At 36.9% G+C, this 19,868-nt stretch overlaps 1 protein-coding gene across 1 annotated transcript; it reads right to left on the reverse strand.

The window, feature by feature from the left end:
* Positions 1–978: 978 nt before the first annotated feature.
* LOC576807 (delta-1-pyrroline-5-carboxylate dehydrogenase, mitochondrial) lies at positions 979–19,194 on the reverse strand. Its single transcript, XM_030981770.1, has 13 exons — positions 19,089–19,194; positions 15,369–15,461; positions 14,581–14,628; positions 11,568–11,723; positions 9,902–10,129; positions 8,129–8,316; positions 7,354–7,427; positions 6,293–6,489; positions 5,562–5,606; positions 4,406–4,491; positions 2,927–3,115; positions 1,783–1,901; positions 979–1,250 (listed from the first exon to the last, which is right to left on the reverse strand). The coding sequence occupies exons 4-13, from the start codon at positions 11,721–11,723 to the stop codon at positions 1,135–1,137; spliced, it is 1,398 nt and encodes a 465-aa protein (XP_030837630.1). The 5' UTR covers positions 14,581–14,628; positions 15,369–15,461; positions 19,089–19,194; the 3' UTR covers positions 979–1,134.
* Positions 19,195–19,868: the final 674 nt, after the last annotated feature.

Below are 19,868 nucleotides of genomic sequence, written 5' to 3' on the forward strand. Positions count from 1 at the left end.
AATATTGAATAAAAAGTATCATTTTGGGGTTAAAAATTAAATATGCTGTCCGTAGGGTTCAGGTAGTGTTGCCAAGTCGTAGAAGAATATGAGATAATTTAATGTCATGTGATGGCTCTTTTCTCCTATAAACCATAGATTATTTTGAACAAAACAAAAACAAAATCATTCTAGCATTCCAATATTCTCTGTTTAGACGTATTAGATATATGAAAATATCTTTACACCATTCGGGTATTCTGTACTCTCAGAGTACAGATCACAAAGGCCAACATCATATCACAAGTTAAGATTCTATTGTTCATTCATTCTTGTGGTTATCATTTCCTGCAAACATCAGTGATTTAAGGAGCACAAAAAATCACTCTCCTCAACCAATAACAATTACTATTAAACTCCATAAACAATTAAAATCATGGCAGCATCAAGTTAATATTTCATTTGTATTCCATGACTGGAATCATTTGATTTGTTCATTCCACAATAAAATAAACAGCTTCACACTTTGCACCTCTTAAATCAGTGGACCACATGACCACGCAGCATTTAGTATGCCACCTTAATCAATTTTTGACTCAATTGACATGGAAACATAGAAAGGGAAGATGACACTATTATTGCATCATATATCTTTGGATACCAACATAACATTTAACATTACAAAGACCTACACAGATGTTTATGATTAGAAATACATGATGCGATGAATGGGATTATATATATATATATATATATATATATATATATATATATCTCACATCGTTTCATCAAGGTAAGTCTTCATGAAGACAACATTACACTATGTCATGTACAGGGATGCCAGTTAGAATTGATCAGAGGGCCTGAAAATCACCTAGAATGAGCTATTTTGTACACAAAAGACCTGAACTATGGCATGAAAATAAATTGCTAGGGCCTGAGTTGGGGCTTTTGCCTGAAAATTGGCATCCCTGCACGTATGATTTCCACAACAAAAACTTTCATGGATGTTTGGGCATCTCACAGCTTGCAACAGCATGCACATTTCAGTCGATGGCATCGTCCATTTAAAGCCAGACTCATTTACTTCAACACAAAGTGATGCTTTTTTGGCTCTCCATGCAGAAAGAGCTATTAAAGTCCAATTTGTCTGATTTATTCATTCATGTGAGCGTAACGCCATCCTCGTAGAGGAGCGTGGGTGGTTTTGACGGTAAGCGGCGACACAAAGCGGAGAGGATAGAGGGAGCTACCTGGCTTGTCGTTTGTACCTGAAATAGAAGGGATACCAAAAACAAAATTAAGGAGAATATCTGCGTGTACACATATGCATCCAGATTCTACACTAAGAATATATTTTTAAATCATTACATTTTAAGAAATCCACATTTTAATAGAGGTCTGGTAAAACTTTGTGTAAAATAACAGTCAAGTTCTGAGTATGGTAGATTATTTATTTATTTAAATAGGTATATATTTCATGGACATGATTATGTTTTTGTCCTAAATATACACACACAAATTAAAGAAATTGTAAATACATTTGGAATATCATTGGATATAAATAATACCGGTAATGACATTTAAATTGTAAAAATATAGCAAAACGGTAGAAAAATGTTTAAATACATGTATCACAGCAGCCTTTAAGTTCACTGGACTGCATGCCAAATTGCTACACTGGTCAATGTTACCTTTATTTAGATAAACTTGCAATATCTTTACAGTGAAGTAATATTTACAGGAAATATTTTGAAGATATGATACTTACGAGGAATTCCAAAGATAAATAGCAAATCTTACCTGAATTCCTTGCACCTCCAAATGGCTGCTGACCCACGACCGACCCGGTGCTCTTATCATTGACGTAGAAGTTACCAGCGGTATCACGAAGGGTGGAGCATGTGTCCTCAATCACTTTGCTGTTAAAGGAAGAAAGACCACAACAGTATTACATCAGTAAATAGAGCAATGATGATGGAGATAAAGAGGGTAGGTCCACAAAGCTGCCAACCATTTTTATTTGAAGGAATGATTCCTACTTTTTGGTCTTCAAAGGATGTTACAAACCATAGATTACTCTCTTTTTCTGAAAAAGCCTGCAAAATACATGTACATGGTATTCCTTAATTGTTTTGCTTTGTAACCTAGGTTTGAGATGATGATAGTTCATGAAAGGAAAGCATCAATAATACTTGGTAATGGTAATGGTAATGGTAATGGTAAAGGTTTTATTAAAAATTCAATTGCAGCCAAATGGCTGAATTGCAGAATTTTGTACAATGTAAAAACATAAATATTTATAAAGACATAAGTCGTATTAAGACATATTAATGAATTTTCTAAATAAATTAGTGTACACATATATATATATATATATATATATATATATATATATATATATACAAATTAATGAAATTCATAAATTTCGCTACTTCATTAAAGAGGGAGTTGGAACTAAAGAAATAACATGCTGAATTTTTACTTTTGATTATGGCGGTAAAGTTCTCACAATCTGCTGATTCTAATCCCCCCCCCCCCCCCCCCCCCCCCCCCCGTCCATAATAAGTGCAATAAATGAAAAGTAGTTGACACTATGTGAAATAAGGAGGACAATTATTGGAACAAATATAAAAGTTTATGAACATTCATATCGTCTGTTCAGATTCAGAAGGGCATTAAATCTGTGTTAAAGTATATCGGTAAACACCCTCCTCGCTCCAAACAGATGATAAGGAAACCAATGTGCATGTCCTGTTGATGCATTGGAGAGTTAATCAACACAGCTTGAGCATTGCAAGGTTTGTCTGATTTTCTGAACATTTTTGTTATTGTTTTGATAGTTTGTTTGTTGATATGAGGTGACATGTCAGATGTGTGATTGATATAACCTGTAGAAAATTCTGCCCATCATAGTTTCAGCGACAACAACAAAACTAAGACTGACCTGTCTCCGGCAAAGAGGGCACCAGTCAAGGAATAATGTGACGTGGAGTCGATGAATTTCACGATATCTTCATACTTTTCGTCTGGATATACATAAGCAGCGACTACAGGTCCAAAGATCTCCTCTCTCATCATGCGATCGGCCGGATCAGAAACTTCTACCAGGGTCGGCTCCACGTAGTAACCCACTCTGTGAAGAATGATCGAAAGGGAAAGTCCAACTTTTTCACTTGGTGTCCAATAAATTACAAAGTATAACAGAGTTATAAACATATTTGCAGTTGGCATATAACCTGAAACCTTTACACGTAGTAACCCACTCTGTGAAGAATGAAAGGAAAAGTCCAATTTTTTTTTACTTGGGTCCAATAAACTACAAGGTATTACAGAGTTATGAACATATTTGTAGTAGGCATATAAACTGAAAACTATAACAGGGTCGGCTCCACATAGTAACCCACTCTGTGAAGGATGAAAGGGAAAGTCCAACTTTTTTACTTGGTTTCCAATAAATTACAAAGTATTACAGAGTTATAAACATATTTATAGTAGGCATATAACCTGAAACCTCTCCTAGGGTCGGCTCCACTTAGTAACCCACTGTGAAGAATGAAAGGGAAAGTCCAACTTTTTTTACTTGGTGTCCAATAAATATACAAAGTATTACAGAATTATAAACATATTTGTAGTAGGCCTATAAACTGAATACAATCATCAGGGCTCCATTTCACAAAACAGTGACAAATGACAGTTTATGTAATAAGCTACTGAATCCTTGCTTTTGAATGGTTATCAGCAGATTTGTCATTGAAAAAAGGTTTTGTGAAACACTCCCCAGGTCCATGTAACACAAAGCTTACCAATTGATCATACGATTGTGGAAAACAGTTGAATCCACACCACCCCTCTGATAGGAAGTTAAATGGAGGTATTGGCCTTATGTGGAGAAGAGTCGCCACCTTTGTCTCTTGCTTATTAAGAAACCCACTGCACTCTTTCTTCATAAAAGAAAAGGGGAAACCGCAATGTCGTGGCATGACATGCTCATAAGTAATACCGGGAGGAGAGACCAGAGGGCTACAGGGATTTAATTTGCTAAAAGAAGGGGGAATCCCCAACGGGGATGTATATACCTGTACATCCTCATAAGTAATACCGGGAGGAGAGACCAGAGGGTTACAGGGATTTAGTTTGCTTTCCACTGCAAGGCACACAAGACACCAAATACTTATTAATGCTTAATAACAGTGCATACCAGGTATACAGTAACACCTGTCTATAGCGACCACCCAAGTCTTTGTAGATAGGTTCCTTTAGTATTTTCCATTTTCCATTTTCAAAGGAAATCAAAAATGTGGTCTTGGTAAACAGGTGGTCACTAAAGCAGGTTTGACTGTATCACCTGAATAAAAATAAGAAGCCTGGTCCTGACACTTTGGTCTTCTTTTGAAGCTCACTTGGGTCTCCTTTTCTGACTCACCTGTCATCACAAGTTCCACCGGCAAGAATCGTGACATTAGGTGAGCCTTTGGCATAATCCACATAGCTTTTCACTTTGTTGAATGCCTGCAATATAAGAAGTAAAGTCACTGGTTGCTCTTATCATTGGTCTCTCAATTATGATCTTTAGATAATATTTTTTCCTTCATAATGATCACTATCAACAAATGTAAATTTTGTAGATTTGTGAACTCGGTTGGTACGTCCCTTGAAAGACCAATGCCAGTAAATGATGAAAGAAAATAGTGACATAAACGGCCTACCATAGTTAAGTTCAACTTAAAGGTAATACAAAGTTTTGGGAAATTTTCAAAATTAGGTGGATAGTGATTCTTTACAATTTTGATATATTTGGATGCCCCTGTGGATGTTTTAAAGGCACTAGAAAATTTAGCCCCTAAAATACTTCTGCTTTCGAGAAAAATTAAATATAACAATTTACCAGTGCTTCCGGTAAATTTTGATAAATTTCAAATAGCGCCTATGGCCGTACAATGGTAGCTGCGACCATGAAAATCTCAGAATATGTAGTTGTGATAGATAATTTCCAAACGAGAATAGCTAATCGGTCGATTTTAGTCAAGAAACATTGTTTTATAGCTTCATTAATATCTTGACCTTGTGAGGGAGCTATTCAACATAAAGAGTTTATTATTTACAATTTCATAACTTTAGACTCGATTTCAACCCCGACAACGATCACTGAATATTGTAGGATCGCATATGCCTTCAATATACTCATTTGAACCAAAACTTTGTATTACCTTTAAAGTGGATCTTAATATTTGTGAAACACTGCCCTGGTCTAACATGAATTAAGTTAATTCTACCTGGTACGTTGAACACACATTAAAGTAAAAGACTAATCGCTCGAGGTCGGATACCTTCAACATATCCACTGCAGATGGGATTTCTCCTAGACAACACTGAAAGTTTCGTAATGTGAGCAAATTTCTTGCTGTTGAAATGGAGAAAATGGAGATTGTCTGTAACTTAAATTTCTGTTTTTATGCTTTTTTTCTATAAAAGAAGTTAACTTATGTCTGTTACAACTAGATGAACAAAGTATATCTGTTTACAAGTTATATACGATTTTCAATAATATTTCTGGGAAGCAAAATAAAACTTGCGCTTACCGGTTCGTTAATTACAGCGGAGACGAATGAGGTAAAGTCCAGTGGCTACAAAACAAAATTACATAATCAAAATTAGACATAATTTAATAAAACACAGCTCCAATTTCCAAAGTGACAATAAAGGGTTCAAATAATAAAACAGGAGAAAATTCAGGCGACAATATTACATTTTATTTCTTTGGACAAATCTCACGTGCAGCGAAAAGATGAGAAAACAAGTCCCAGGACATCAACCCAATCATCGGAGATTATTCTGGTCATCTTGGAATGAACATTTACATATACATGTACTACCCACCCAAGGGCAGACATTTTGAAGTATTTGGGTGGTAACCGCAATTTGTTAGGTGTGTCTGTGGTAAAAGTGAAATGCACTGTCAGCGATCTACATAACAGCTGGTATATCCCAAGCGGTGTAAATTCCTCACAAGTATCCACAATTAGGCCTTTAAAAAAACAGATGTTGTATTGCCCTTTACTTTAGGTGCCAATACATGGGTCGTTCGGTCAGAAATCTTTTATTTTTTTTATAACTTTTTTTCTTTCTTTCTCCCTCTTTGGGCTTATTTTCTCAGTTTTGAATGCTTTCAATATTTTTTCTCTCTAAAAAACAATAAAAAAAAAAACTTTTTTAAAAAGCCGACCGTAGATTTCAAGATTTTTGGGTCAGTCGCAAAGGGCAATACAACATCTTTTTTTGTAGGCCTTATATGCTTTTAATTTCAACTTACTGATCCCAGTTTAATCTGTTTCTGCTTCTCGATCAACCCTTCCTTGAATGTAGGCCACATACTCTGTGGGACGTAGACTCTGGAGCAAGCAGAGCATTTCTGACCTCCGAACTCGTAGGCAGAGCGCAGCGTTCCGACGACGGCAGACTCCAGGTCGGCCGTTGGGTGGACAAGATGGAAGTTTTTGCCACCACATTCTGATGGGAGAAGACATAAAACAGGTATCTTACAGGGCACCTGTAACAGCTAAAGGATGATACACATAAAATAAACCCTAAATCCTTTACCGGTATTCTTTAGGTTTCCAGTGAAGTAGGATCAACAACAACAAATAAAGAATGACAAAATACCAAGATCACAAAAACCAGTTCGGTTTTGGGTTCTGTTTGCGCCTTCATCTATCCAAGTATTTAGAGGGCACTTTTACATTCATTTAAGTGTTTTTGATCTTGCAAAAAAAAATGTATAGAGGTAACGGCAGAAGCGTACAGCAGCATGAAACCTCTAAAATACAGAGCAAAATATATTTACATCCACATATTAGAGATTGGTCCCCCCTACATCATGGTGAATTCACAGAAAATATTATCTATCTCCGTTTCTGGTAAGAATTCGGTCAAGTAAACTGTTTGCTCTTCCATTAAACATTTAATGAGAAAATAGTAAAGCAAAGTTTTTGTCAGGGTTGCAGGGTTTACTTATTCATGTTTCTATGCGATTCCGCAGTTATTATGTTTCTTTGTTTGTTGTTGTTTTTTTAAAGATGAAAAATTGTATTTCAAGAGGCGATATCGTATTATTATATTTCACTCTTATTATCGTACTAAATACAACAAAATTGTACTAGTTGGTATCTCTGCCACAGACACACCAACGAGACTGACAACAGACTGATCAAACAATGATATTAACTCCAATGGTCAAGAAGCGGTCAGTTTGGAGTCGGTGTGGAGTTGGTCTGGCAGTGTGACTCAGGTATGATGTATAAAGGAAATATCAATGAAAGACAATACAAGCACTTTGATAAAGAAGAAACATCAGGCAGGATCTAACCATCTTACCTCCAGTAATCTTTGGGAAGGTCTTGTAGATGTTCAGATTGTCACCGACCTGCTGCCATAACCTCTTAAATGTTCTAAAAAGAGGAGAAAGATACATGAAATGTCTCTAATGAGAAGACAAATAGGGAAACAACAATTCTCACAAAGAATTGAAAGATATGAATTCTTTATTAATTACATTTAACTTTATTTTTCATATTCAATCATGTAAACAACTTTCTTAATGATTGAATTACTTCATAAAAGAAAGCACAGCAAAACTGTAATACATGTGCAAGTAAAATGTATAATTACACATCTGCACATTTTCATTCTAAAATGATTAAGAATAGTACTGGGAAACATAAATGACAAATTGATCCTCTTCTTGACAAAACACCATACAAAACCTTGATAAAATAATAAATAAACATAGTGGCCAGTATTCATAAAAGAGAAAAAACTAAGTCCAGGATTACACCCCGACTTTAATAGATTAGAGTTTACTCCGCTGACTTATAAAGCGCCAGATGTCTACCTCTTCGTCTCATAATAATCACCATAATTCAGTAACTGGACGAACAAAACAAAGCAAAACATGCTATTATAAAATTGATTCGTCACTTCAATTTTGTGACTTACCCAGTACTGCCACTAAAATCAACGCAAACCAGCCCAGAGCTACTATTCACAGCGTCCCCAGACATAGGTCTATCAGATAGTACAAAGTACTCTACTCTTTTCTTATTATCAACTTACACGGTACTGGGTAAGAAATCAGTAATCATTGACTTACCCAGTACTGCCAGTAAAAGCGACGCAAGCCAAGTCTGGACTGCTGGTGACCGTATCCCCAAAGACAGGTCCATCGGCTGGTACAAAGTTGATGACACCGTCCGGAACTCCTGCTTCTCTTAAGATGTTGAAGACGACGTAGGACGAGTAGACAGAGTTTGGACTTGGTTTCCATACCACAGCGTTACCCTGGAAATTAATAATGAACACTGGATCAATAAGGAAACTCAGTTTACACCGTGCCAGATTGCCACTTGAAACAGGATAAACTTTATTGTTCCATCATCCAAATTTCCTAGGCAACAATCTGGCGCCACAAGTATATTATTCTTCTCACAAAAACTGCTCTGACTTCTCTCTCTGTGTTCTAGCTGTCAAGTAGCGTAATATGGTATCTTTAAAACCAAAACCTACAGCGATTTTAAACTGACTCCAAAATCTACTGGTTTCTTCAAATTGACCTCCAACTGTCGACAAATTGAACAAACAGTGGACTGCTATATTTAACTCTTGTCACACAAACACTGAGTAGTGAACTTTCAACATATTGCTCCAAACAGTAAGGCACACTAGAATTTACATTGGTGGTGGAAACACAGTTGGTTAAGATGGTCAATAATCTTTCATGGAATCAAACCAAATTGACACTGGATGTTCAAGAATAAAATCCACACATGCAAAATGATTTAGTTAGAAAATATAAAAGGGGCTGAGTAACAAGCATACTTGTAGAAAGAGTAAGAAATCAAGGTAGTCGGTCCCGCCCACATAATTACTACCAGTATGTGTTATCTTTCTGAAAGTTTCATAAGCTTGTTTGTATTTTGCTGTTTCAAACCATCTTAATCCATATTAAAATAATCAGTATTATTTTCAACCAGTTTCTCTCAAACTGATACATATTAGGAGACTTTGAGGGTTCAGGGACACAAAGACGTTACTCCATATTTCGCCAAAATGAGTTTTTGATATCAAAATGTTCAGAAAAATGTGGGCTTTCCAGGAATCACAAAGACTTAACTCCATCCAACACCCCCTTGAAATAAATAAATGGCTAGTGAAACATAGACTTAAGTCCTTAAGGGCCAAGTGCTCAGTGACACATATATCACTTTTTCTAAAAATGGTCAAAATGGAGTTACATCTTTGTGTTACTGACCCCTCGACTTCTTCTCTTCAATCCCCTCCTTACCACCATTTTTTTTTTAATTTTCATAAAATGAGCTTTCCGAGTGTTGAGTTTTGAAAATTCCAAAGCTTGTTTCATTACCTAATTTGGAACTGATTCATTTATTCCATGCAAATAAGCCTCAAAATCTGGATGCATCTCTCCATTTTGGTAAGCATGAGAAAGACACAATTGGTCCCAAAGCATCGTTCAACACTTTGGCCTGAATTCACAAAGGAGGTTTGTCAACAAACCTAGGTTTTGGTGCGTCATATGACGCATTTCGACGCGTTTTTACAAACCAGGTCAAAATGCGTCATATGACGTACATAGACCTAGGTTTGTCAACAAACCTCCTTTGTGAATTCGGGCCATTAAGTTTGAGCAGGATATGCCACACATTGCATGGAAAAAGGTTAATACAGTCAAACCTGCTTTAGTGACCACCTGTATGTCTACAAGAACAACATTTTTGTTTACTTTGAAAATAGAATCTCATTTAAACATGTACTAAAGGAAACTGTCTACACAGACAACTTTTTGTGTTTCCCTTGGGCGGTCGCTATAGACAGGTTTGACTGTAATACTACAGGAGTACTCACTAACCATCATTGCAGGAGTGCCAGCTAAGTTGCCTCCGATGGCTGTGAAGTTGAAAGGTGCAATGGCTGCCACGAAGCCTTCGAGACCTCGGCATTGGATGGTGTTCGTCGACTCGGACGTGCTGATGGGCTGAGAGTTTTCCAACCAGTCGAGGGCGTACTGGCCGTGGAAGCGGTAGAAGTCGGCCAGCTCGCAGACGATATCGATCTCGGCTTGGAGGACGGTCTTAGCCTGTGTAGCGGGGGAAGAAGAAAATGGCATTACCGTACAGGTAAGTGCTACTGGTGGTGTAGCAGAAGTCCACCCATGAAGGAGGCAATGGAATGATTGGAGGGGGCACCAGACTTGCTGGGAAAATGAAATTACAGATTTACAAGGCTACTGATTGGAGCGAGGGTGGGGAAGGTAAATCAGATGCCTTGGTTTCTTTAATATCATTATTCCATTTCCCTTTCTCTCATTTCTTTTTCCACTTTTTCTTCTATTGTTTTGTTTCCCTCTTGATTGGCTGGCATGTGCCCCCCCCCCCCCCCTCCCAAAGCTGTTCCACTTAGTGAGAGTCTCACTGGAGCCACACAAAACCCAAATAGTTATTTGGTGAATAATAGTTTAACATGGAGAATAACAAAGATGAAGAATAAAACAAAAAATGTCGAATGTACCCCAATGGCAGCAGGAACCAGGACGTTCCTGTACTAAGCCTAAAGGAACAAAGCAATTCGGCAGTCAAGGGTTACCAAATGAAGATATTCATTTAACATTATTCCTTAAAACTATTTTTTTTTAAAGGCAGAGTATTCCACTGACACTACTTCAGATTTACATATACTGCCATCTGCTGTCTACAATGACCGATGTGTTGACACCCATGTCCCACAATGCATCACCAACTAATTAACAAAACCGGAAATCGCTCCATGTACGCTTTCACCGAGAGATGGCGCAATACACCAGTTTACGGTTACATCAGTGCGCATGCGCAGACATGGGCGCCATTTTAATTGGCTTCGAAAACAAAGCCAATGACCTAGAGGTCATGTATTTATGCGTAAATTAAGATTGCGCCCATGCAAATGATGATGGCGCACGCAACGCAGCGCGTAGGCAGTGATGTCATCAAAATTTGCAAGGGCGCAATCTTAATTTACGCATAAATACATGACCTCTAGGTCATTGGCTTTGTTTTCGAAGCCAATTAAAATGGCGCCCCTAACCGCAAACTGGTGTATTGAAGATAATTATCCACAGCAGTGGTAGCGATGTCGGTAAAATACCCTGCCTTTAAAGGTAAAGACCAGTATTGGAAACGCCCCAATTTCAAAAAATGAAATGGAAGCTCTCATTACCAATCATGTGAAAGAATATGTTTTGACTAATACATGATGATCAAAAATTTGCCGGGAAACCGCCTACTAATTCATATATTTGGTAAATTTGTTTCTCTCATGGTCTGTGAGAGATATAGGGTAGTCCCATATACATCTTTCTGTGTATAGTGCTTGTAACTTTACGAAGAATGGGCCAAATTTCTTATCATTTTGATGATTCCAGAACCTTGCAGATGCTAGATGCTAGATGATCAACCTTTTCTTATCGATTCCACAACGTTTCTTTCACAATGCAATCGCATGACCATAACTGGTCTTTACCTTTAAAGACTTTGAATTACCTGTCCCATCATACAGCTAGCGGCAAGCTCCGCTCTGTATTTACCACAAGCCAGATCTGCAGCCTTCACAAGAATAGCAACCCTCTCCTGCAGCGGTCTCCTATCCCATTCATCTCTGGCCTCCAGCGCCGTTTTGATGGCCGTCTCAATCACCATCTGGAAAAGATAATATTATCCTTTGAATTATGAACGTATCCACACCAAGGGATCTTCAAGGCAGCAAGTTCACCATCTGAAAATGACAAGGTCTACATCTATAATGCTTTCATATCTAACCTTGGCCTAAGGGGTGCTCAAGATGCATACAACAATTCCTTCTACTATGGTCTTTTAATGGTTGTAAACCTTTAACTTGAGGTGGCCTTACCGGTATATTAAAGAGTCAATAGGTTATATCTTGTGAGATACCAGGATTAATGTCCCCAACCAACTCAAGCATTGTAGCGGTTATTAACGTTAATTTTGTTGGATTGGCATGTGTCGCCTGGCCCCTGGCTGGAATACTCCCCAGGGAGCAGAGCATGTGCACTATCATATGTGGATACGCAATTAATCCAATGATTAAGGTAATGATAATTATGATGTAAAGGGCTTAGAAAAGTAGTAATAAGCGTTATACAAATGTGACTTTTATCATTATTTGCCATCATAGATTTCAGCATAAAAGGCATACACTGAGTACTATATTTTCAAGTACTCAAGCTTGTGGCATTAAGACCTGCAAGTTGGTGTTATGCAGTATGAATTTGATTTCCAAATACATGCTGGTATATCAGTGTACAGGTAAACAAAAACAAATTTAGGAATAACTGCAGTAACTACAAGTAGTCCTAACCCTGGCCCAACACTGACCCTAACCTTGACCCTAACTATGAACTGAATCCTAACCTTAACCTTATAATCCTAGCCATGAGCCTGAACCAAACCCAAATACACTTTACTGAAGCTTGGCAGGCATTCTGCATTTGAGCTGAAATACATGGTGCAGCAAAGCTATATGTTACATAATACATATGGATCACTTGAAACATATAATTGCAGCAGGCCACAATTAAATATACTGGTATTTATTACATCAACAGTCTTCAACAGATGTTCAATTTCCAGTGCGTTATGAAATATCTCAGGCAAGAATATGAGGAAGTGGTCTCCATAATACAGCTTCCTGCTGACCTCCTTGATCTGAATTTAATTTGCTTTTTAAAACCCTAGACATACACACTGGTACATACAGAAAATACTCTATTACTCATTTCTAGGGGGTGTTTCACAAAGATTCTAAGTTGAACTAATCTCTAAGTTGGACTTAACAGTTATGGAAAGCCGTTGGCATCTATGAAAATATTTTGTAAAAGTTATTTTAAAAGGCATCAAATGTTGATTCAAATCATTCATATTTTCTATTATCAGGGAGATTTCATGTTCTTGATGTAGCATTTATGAAAAGTCTAAAATGCTTCAATTTTTGCTTTTGAATATATTTTATTTTAAGGCTACAAATAGCTCTTCATGAAGTTCACGTTAAACTTAGAGTTAAGTTCCACTTAGGATCTTTGTGAAACACCCCCCCCCCCCCCCCCCCCCCCCCCAGCTGACCACATAAGCCAGGAGCTCAATCACTCATGCACTTTAGTCACCATTAGCATGACACACCGCATATATGTCTGGTAATCAAATGACATTATTGTCCTAAAAACTTAGCCTGGTGGATAACAGTATGAAATTTCCTTCACTTTCACAAGCCTATACATGTAGCCATAGTTTTTCTTATTTTAAATATTTTATTATTTTTAACCTACAAAATCAGGGCCAGCATTCAGTCAAATACTCATGTGCAAGTCAGAAATATGAATATTTTATTCAACGTATCATTTGTTACAATTTCTTTACGTTTTGATCAGTTCTTATAATCCTTGCTTAATTACTTCAATTTTCTTTCATAATGTAATCACATGACTGGTAGTTGACTACTTGACTTTATCTTGAAGTTACCAGCCTTGCATGACCCACTGCATACTTTATGGAGAGTATATGGAGAGTCACATGACACTGTGAACCGTGTGTGATGGGTAACAGTATACATGTCTAGGAATGCAATATCAGTATCATAATCCTCAACCGCCAGACCCAATCTGTACCAGCACCATACAGCAGTGACGTTTACAGACCCTCAACTGGCCTAAGGAACAATGATTCATACTAGCTTACAGTGACCTGAATGTGGTTCAGTAAGAAAATCATGTTTTGGGGCCCTGGTTGGAGTTACAGTATGTGTGTAGGGGAAGGGGTGGAGGGTGGATGTTGGAATAAAGATAAATCTTTTGAGAATGTGTTGTGCATTCCCGTGTGAAACCTGATCATATAGTTCCATTTAAAGGTCTGCTAACCATAAGATTTGGCTGCAGGTTGTTTTTAGGGGGATTGGGGAGGGGGAGGGGGCAAATTGCCTTTTTGATGTCCTTCAAATACGCTACTGTATACTAGTACTAACAAGGGGAGAAAATAACAGGTACACAGGTGTAGTGAACAATTAAACCCTGAAAAGTTTTTAGAACTCTAGAAACTCAAAAAGGGTTCTTGTACCAGTACTGGACTTCATCTCTAACCCTTTTAGGACAGGATTTATTTTTAGAATTAAATTGATCACATATTGTTCTTCAAATTGGCAAAAATAATATATTTCTTGTAGTGCTACAATGTACATTGTGAAAATAAAATGTAATGTGTCTTTTAGGCTTGTATGTTGTTGAAAAGTTGGACGGAAAAAAAAACAATGATTTTGAATCTGTTAACATGTTGCCAATTTAATGATTTTCAAGCTAATTCTACTTTTTTATTAATTCCTGGCATCAAAAGCAATATCGTCATGCAAAAAAAATCAGCGTGTGCAGAGATTTTGTCAATTACTCATGCATCCGACATACACTTGGGTCACTGAATAAAAAGTTATTGAGCCAAACCACATAATGTGGAATGTTTGTCACAAAAGGATTCAAACTGAAAACAGGCTTACCTTGTCAGCATAATGTACTTTGCAAAGCACGTGCTGATGATCAAAAGGCTGTGCAGAAAGAAAGGAAAAAAGACAACAATAAATAGTTAATATATGACCTGCGAAGGTACACAGAGTCTAATAGAGGCAGATAGATACAGTTGACATGGTACAAAATGTGTTGGGAGAGGGAACAAGTTAAAGAATTTTTGCAAACCTCCTGTTTTTTTCTTCTGATTCTACATGTATAGCAATTCTTTCTTAATTAACACTAGTTTTATACACTGTAGATAGAAAAGGTCAAAATCTTTTCCTCAAATAATGGGCAATACAATCAACATTCATTGTTACATGTAGACTATAGTTTTGTATTTCTTTTATTTTGTCCACGGATATGTCAGGGAGCAACCACAGGCTGAATAAAGGTTATAACATGCATGAAATAAAAAAACATGAACATGAAATAAAACAATGGATAATACTAAAGGTACAAAACCTCTGAAAAGATTAGAATGTGACCATCTTCTACAGGGAATGGTTTGGAAAATCTTGCACTGACTGGAAGAATCGAGGAGAGGAGCAGTAGGGGTAGAAGGAGGATTCCGTGGATGAGTAGCTTAAGGAGTGGGATTTCTGAAAGTGGAATTGATCTCGGGGAGAATGAATTGTGGCATTCCATGGTCCCCAACGTCTCAGGACATGGCACGTAAAGAAGAAGAATCATCTACTTGACAACAAAATATGAGAGTCCATGATACATCCTGAGTTCATTACAGGGCCTTATCGTAGGAATGCAATTGGAGACTTACCGCTACTTCTGTTTCTGTGTTTCCAGTAAAGATCTCCTTTCCTCCGATCACACAGGGAATGTCTTCTTGAGTTCCCCATCTCCTCTTCAGAGACTGAAATAAATGATAAAAACCATCAATTAGACATCCTAACAAAAGGTATATCTCAACCTTAGTGTTGTGGTGGGTGAGGGTGGGGGAGGGTGGGGGAGGGTGGGGGAGAGTGGGGGAGGGTGGGGGAGGGTGGGGGTTGAGCCAGTGATGACCAACATACATGTACTTTTGGAAGAAAATTGCTTTCCAGCAAAAGAGGGGGAGGTGGAAGGGGGTTGCTTTCTTTGGAATTGGGTATGAAATTGTGAAAATATTGACAAAAGATCGGCAAATTTTGCAATCTTTTGCGTCCGTTCCGAAAAATTATCAACTTACCGATAAGGGTCTGAAAATCTTCAATTTGAGAGCAGATTTCCTCAAAATTGTAAGTAAAAAGTGGTACCAACTGATTGTATGATATCTTGTCTTGCAAATTATGATATTACCTTATTTTTAATGGATCGCTTTTTTTGATAAATCAACTGTAAACCCCCGTGCGTGAACTTGGGTCTCGTTGTTTTTATGACTTTTTTTGATGCAGCGCGCACGCACGATCGGACATCGAATTTATAGATCGCGATATCTCCGAGATCCTTTGACGATGAATTTTCTATTTGAACAAATTTGTAGCAAAAAACTTTGCCGTCCATTCGGTAATAATTGAAAAAAATAAATATGTGTATAATATGAGAAATCATAGATCGAATATCACATTTTGTAATATGTTCTAAACTGTCCGCGAACTTTGGTCACCCCTTCATACAATCTCTTCTTGACTGTAACTTTAATATGATTTTGATTCCTATATAATAATAATAATTATCCTTGCTTATATAGCGCCTAACACTTACTTTATCAGAAGACAGTCTCTAAGCGCTCTACAATAATGCAGCATGATTACCCTGGCTTTAGCAGTGCAGCTGTTACGCGCGCTGCGTTTCAGGGAATAAATTCCTACCAGGTACCCATTTACTTCACCTGGGTGGAGTGTGGCAAATGTAGATCAATGTCTTGCCAAAGGACATTAGTGCGGCGGCGGGACTCGAACCGCGGACCTTGTGAACGACAGTCCGGCGATGTATCCACTCGACCACAACACCTCTACATTCATTGCACATTTAAATCATATTTTTAGCAAGCACAGTTTCAGTAAAACTTCACTTAACAGAATGCATAGAATACATGGCTAGTGTGTTTTGTTTGAGGACCTTTTTTGATTGATTTCAATTCTAGACCTTTTCATTTTCATCCAGTAAAAATTCACAATTCTGTGATTCAATTTTTAAAAATTAACAAACAAAAATCAGGTCATTATGTTATCATTATGTTATTATTTCATTATGATTTGCATAACTGATTGTGTCACTTCATTTATTACATAATTGCAGTAATTCTTAAAGAATATTAATTATAATTATAATATAAGCAGTGGACTACCGGTATGTTAAACCAGGTTTTATAATCCACCTTTATAAACAGCTTATAGGAGCATCAGATACCGTATGAATTCTCCTGCTACCCCTTCCTGGCAGACATACAATAAGGCCATCATATTAAAAGCATCGTTTAAAGGTAATACAAAGTTTTGGTATGGGGTCATGAATTTGGTTCAAATGAACATATTGGAAACATATGCGATCCCACTATATTCGGTGATCGTTGTCGCGGTTGAAATCGAGGTAAAGTGATGAAATTGTAAATAATAAACTCTTTCGATGTATAGCTCCCTCTCAAGGTCAAGATATTAATTTAGCCATAAAAAAATGTTTCGTGACTAAAATCGACCGATTGGCTATTCCTATTTAGAAATTATATATCACAACTACATATTCTGAGATTTTCAAGGTCGCAGCTACCATTGTATGGCCGAAGGCGCTATTTGAAAATATCGAAATTTACCGGGAGCACCGGTAAATTTTCATATTCATTTTTTCTCAAAAGTAGAAGTGTTTTAGGAGTTAAATTTTCTAGTGCTTATAATACATCCACAGGGGCATCAAATTATTTCAAAATTGTAAAGAATCCCTATCCAGCCAATTTTCAAAATTTCCCAAAACTTTGTATTACCTTTACAATGTTAAATCTGATAATGCATGGCCCTACAGTGTACATGGTATAGTGTCTGTGATATGGTGTAATATTGAAGCCCTAACAAAAATTGCGCTTCAAAATGATCATGAAGTGCCTCAAAAAAGGAAAGATCTGTGAGTGACCGGTTTTACCATACTCATTTTCCCCAATAGACTGTAGTGTTATAAAAAAAACCAGTAGGAAAACGAAAAGTGAAATTTTGATTTCCAATCATAAATATCTTGATAATCAGACAGGCGATCGGCTTGTAAAAGTCATGGGGTTCCTGACTGACCTAAACTAAAGGTTTATAATTATCATTGCAGCATGAGCTAAATCCAGGATATTGTTTCAGAATCTGAGACAAAGTTACCCAATCCCTTTAAACAAACTATCGTTTATATTCAAACCCTTGGTGCCTGGAGCGGAATATACTCAGTTCCAGTTCCTTCACTTGACGTGGTAAACTCATTACGGATCAGCTGGCAAAATAATTAAACTCTGGTATTACAACAGAAAAAATATACAATGTACAAAGCATTGTATCTCGAATTCTCAATGATATTCTTTTCAAAATAAAATGTACTACATGTTGGTGTCATAAATTGCATACATGTGTACAACTGTACATGCACGTAGTTCCTACGATATAGATACAATCATGCACAGCACATCACAGTGTGATATTGTACAAGTTGTTGGCATTTCTTTCTTTCTGTCTTTCTATGTCAATCCTGTGGCTGATCCCTATATTGGGAATAAATACAGCAAAAACCCATTCTTTAGTAATCTCTGACCTCAATCTATCTATTGACTATATCCTTAAAGTTAATCAGTCAAAATAAGAGAACTGGAATATCTTGGTACTGCAGAGTGATTTGTTATTTTTGCCTGGAAAGACACTACGGTATGTTAAACAAAACAAAATGTTATAAAATGAGTTTAATGGCCAGGGCTCCGTAACTTTAATACAATCAACAGGAAGAATATATTGTATCTCACCATGCATTGTATCTAATTCACAGAGTATCTGTAAAATTGAATAAATCGTTGATGAAGATAAAGTGTGGGGCAGATGCAGTAGACTGTACATGTAAATGTAACTTTATTACTGTTGCTGCTAACAAAAATAAACAATACCGGTAGATGCTACAGGTTTGAAACTTTGAAGCCTTTCCTATAATCTGATCACCAAATTCACACATATTACTTTGATAGACCAAGGAATAGTAATTCCAGCATGATTGCCATGGTGTGCAATGTCAGGGGGTGTGCAACAAAGATCCTAAGTTGAACTTAACTCTAAGTTGGACTTAAAAATTATGCAGAGCCATTTGTAGCCTTAAAATTAAATATTTCCAAATGCAAAAATTGAAGTATTTTAGACTTTTCATAATTTCCACATCAAGAACATGAAATCTCCTTGATAATAGAAAATATGAATGATTTGAATCAAAATTTTATGCCTCTTAAAATAACTTTTACAAAACATTACAGAAATGCTAAATGGCTTTCCATAATTGTTAAGTCCAACTTAGAGATAAGTTCAACTGATCTTTGTGAAACTTCTAAACTCACTTCTTCGACTGCTTTCCTTTCAGAGCTGCCAGGCGCATAGTCTAGGATCGGCTCGTTTACGGCAGTAAAGCTGCTGGCCGGTGTAATGTGCTGTGATAGTCTGGACTTGCTCCTGCAGAAAAGAAAAGTTGAACGTTATTGACAAGATAAGGCAAAATAGCAATATTCCTGGTTTCTCGTCCCATCCTCCATTCTTATTCCGCACTCCTCGATATGTCTGTTATTGCCATTTTCGTATTGAAATCAAATAAATAAAAATCTTCTGACATCTAGACATAGACAATGAAGTTGACAAAAATGATCTTTCTGCAAATTTTACCTTGTTTTAAGCCTCCGTATTGGATGTAAAAATAAAATTGAATTACTGGTAACAAAGTTTGTGTTGAAATTGACCCAACAGCATTTCTATGACCAGAAACAATTTGAGATCTCAAATAACAACCCCCTCCTCCTACTGTGCTAGATTTTTAAAAAATCCAAATGAGAAACTAGGTATTGATTTTTGAACTTTGCCTTTAACTTATGTTCATTGTGACAGTAAAATAAAATTATCAGGTTTAAATACACCTCATGGAGATACAGGTACATGTAAGCTCTATCGGAATAATGAAATGGAATGACAATTTGGCAAAGGCTTATCTACAATTTCCCATACCACTACCAGATGGTTACTTCTGTCTACCGTAATCAAATTAATAAACCCACATAATTGTTGTTGTTTATACTTTTTGCCATGATCATCTGATCATATTGGTTGACAATTTTGATTTCTTATATTGG

The sequence above is a fragment of the Strongylocentrotus purpuratus genome, unplaced genomic scaffold (genome assembly GCF_000002235.5).
Source record: "Strongylocentrotus purpuratus isolate Spur 01 unplaced genomic scaffold, Spur_5.0 spur5_contig_822, whole genome shotgun sequence".
Classification (NCBI taxonomy): Eukaryota; Metazoa; Echinodermata; class Echinoidea; order Camarodonta; family Strongylocentrotidae; genus Strongylocentrotus; species Strongylocentrotus purpuratus.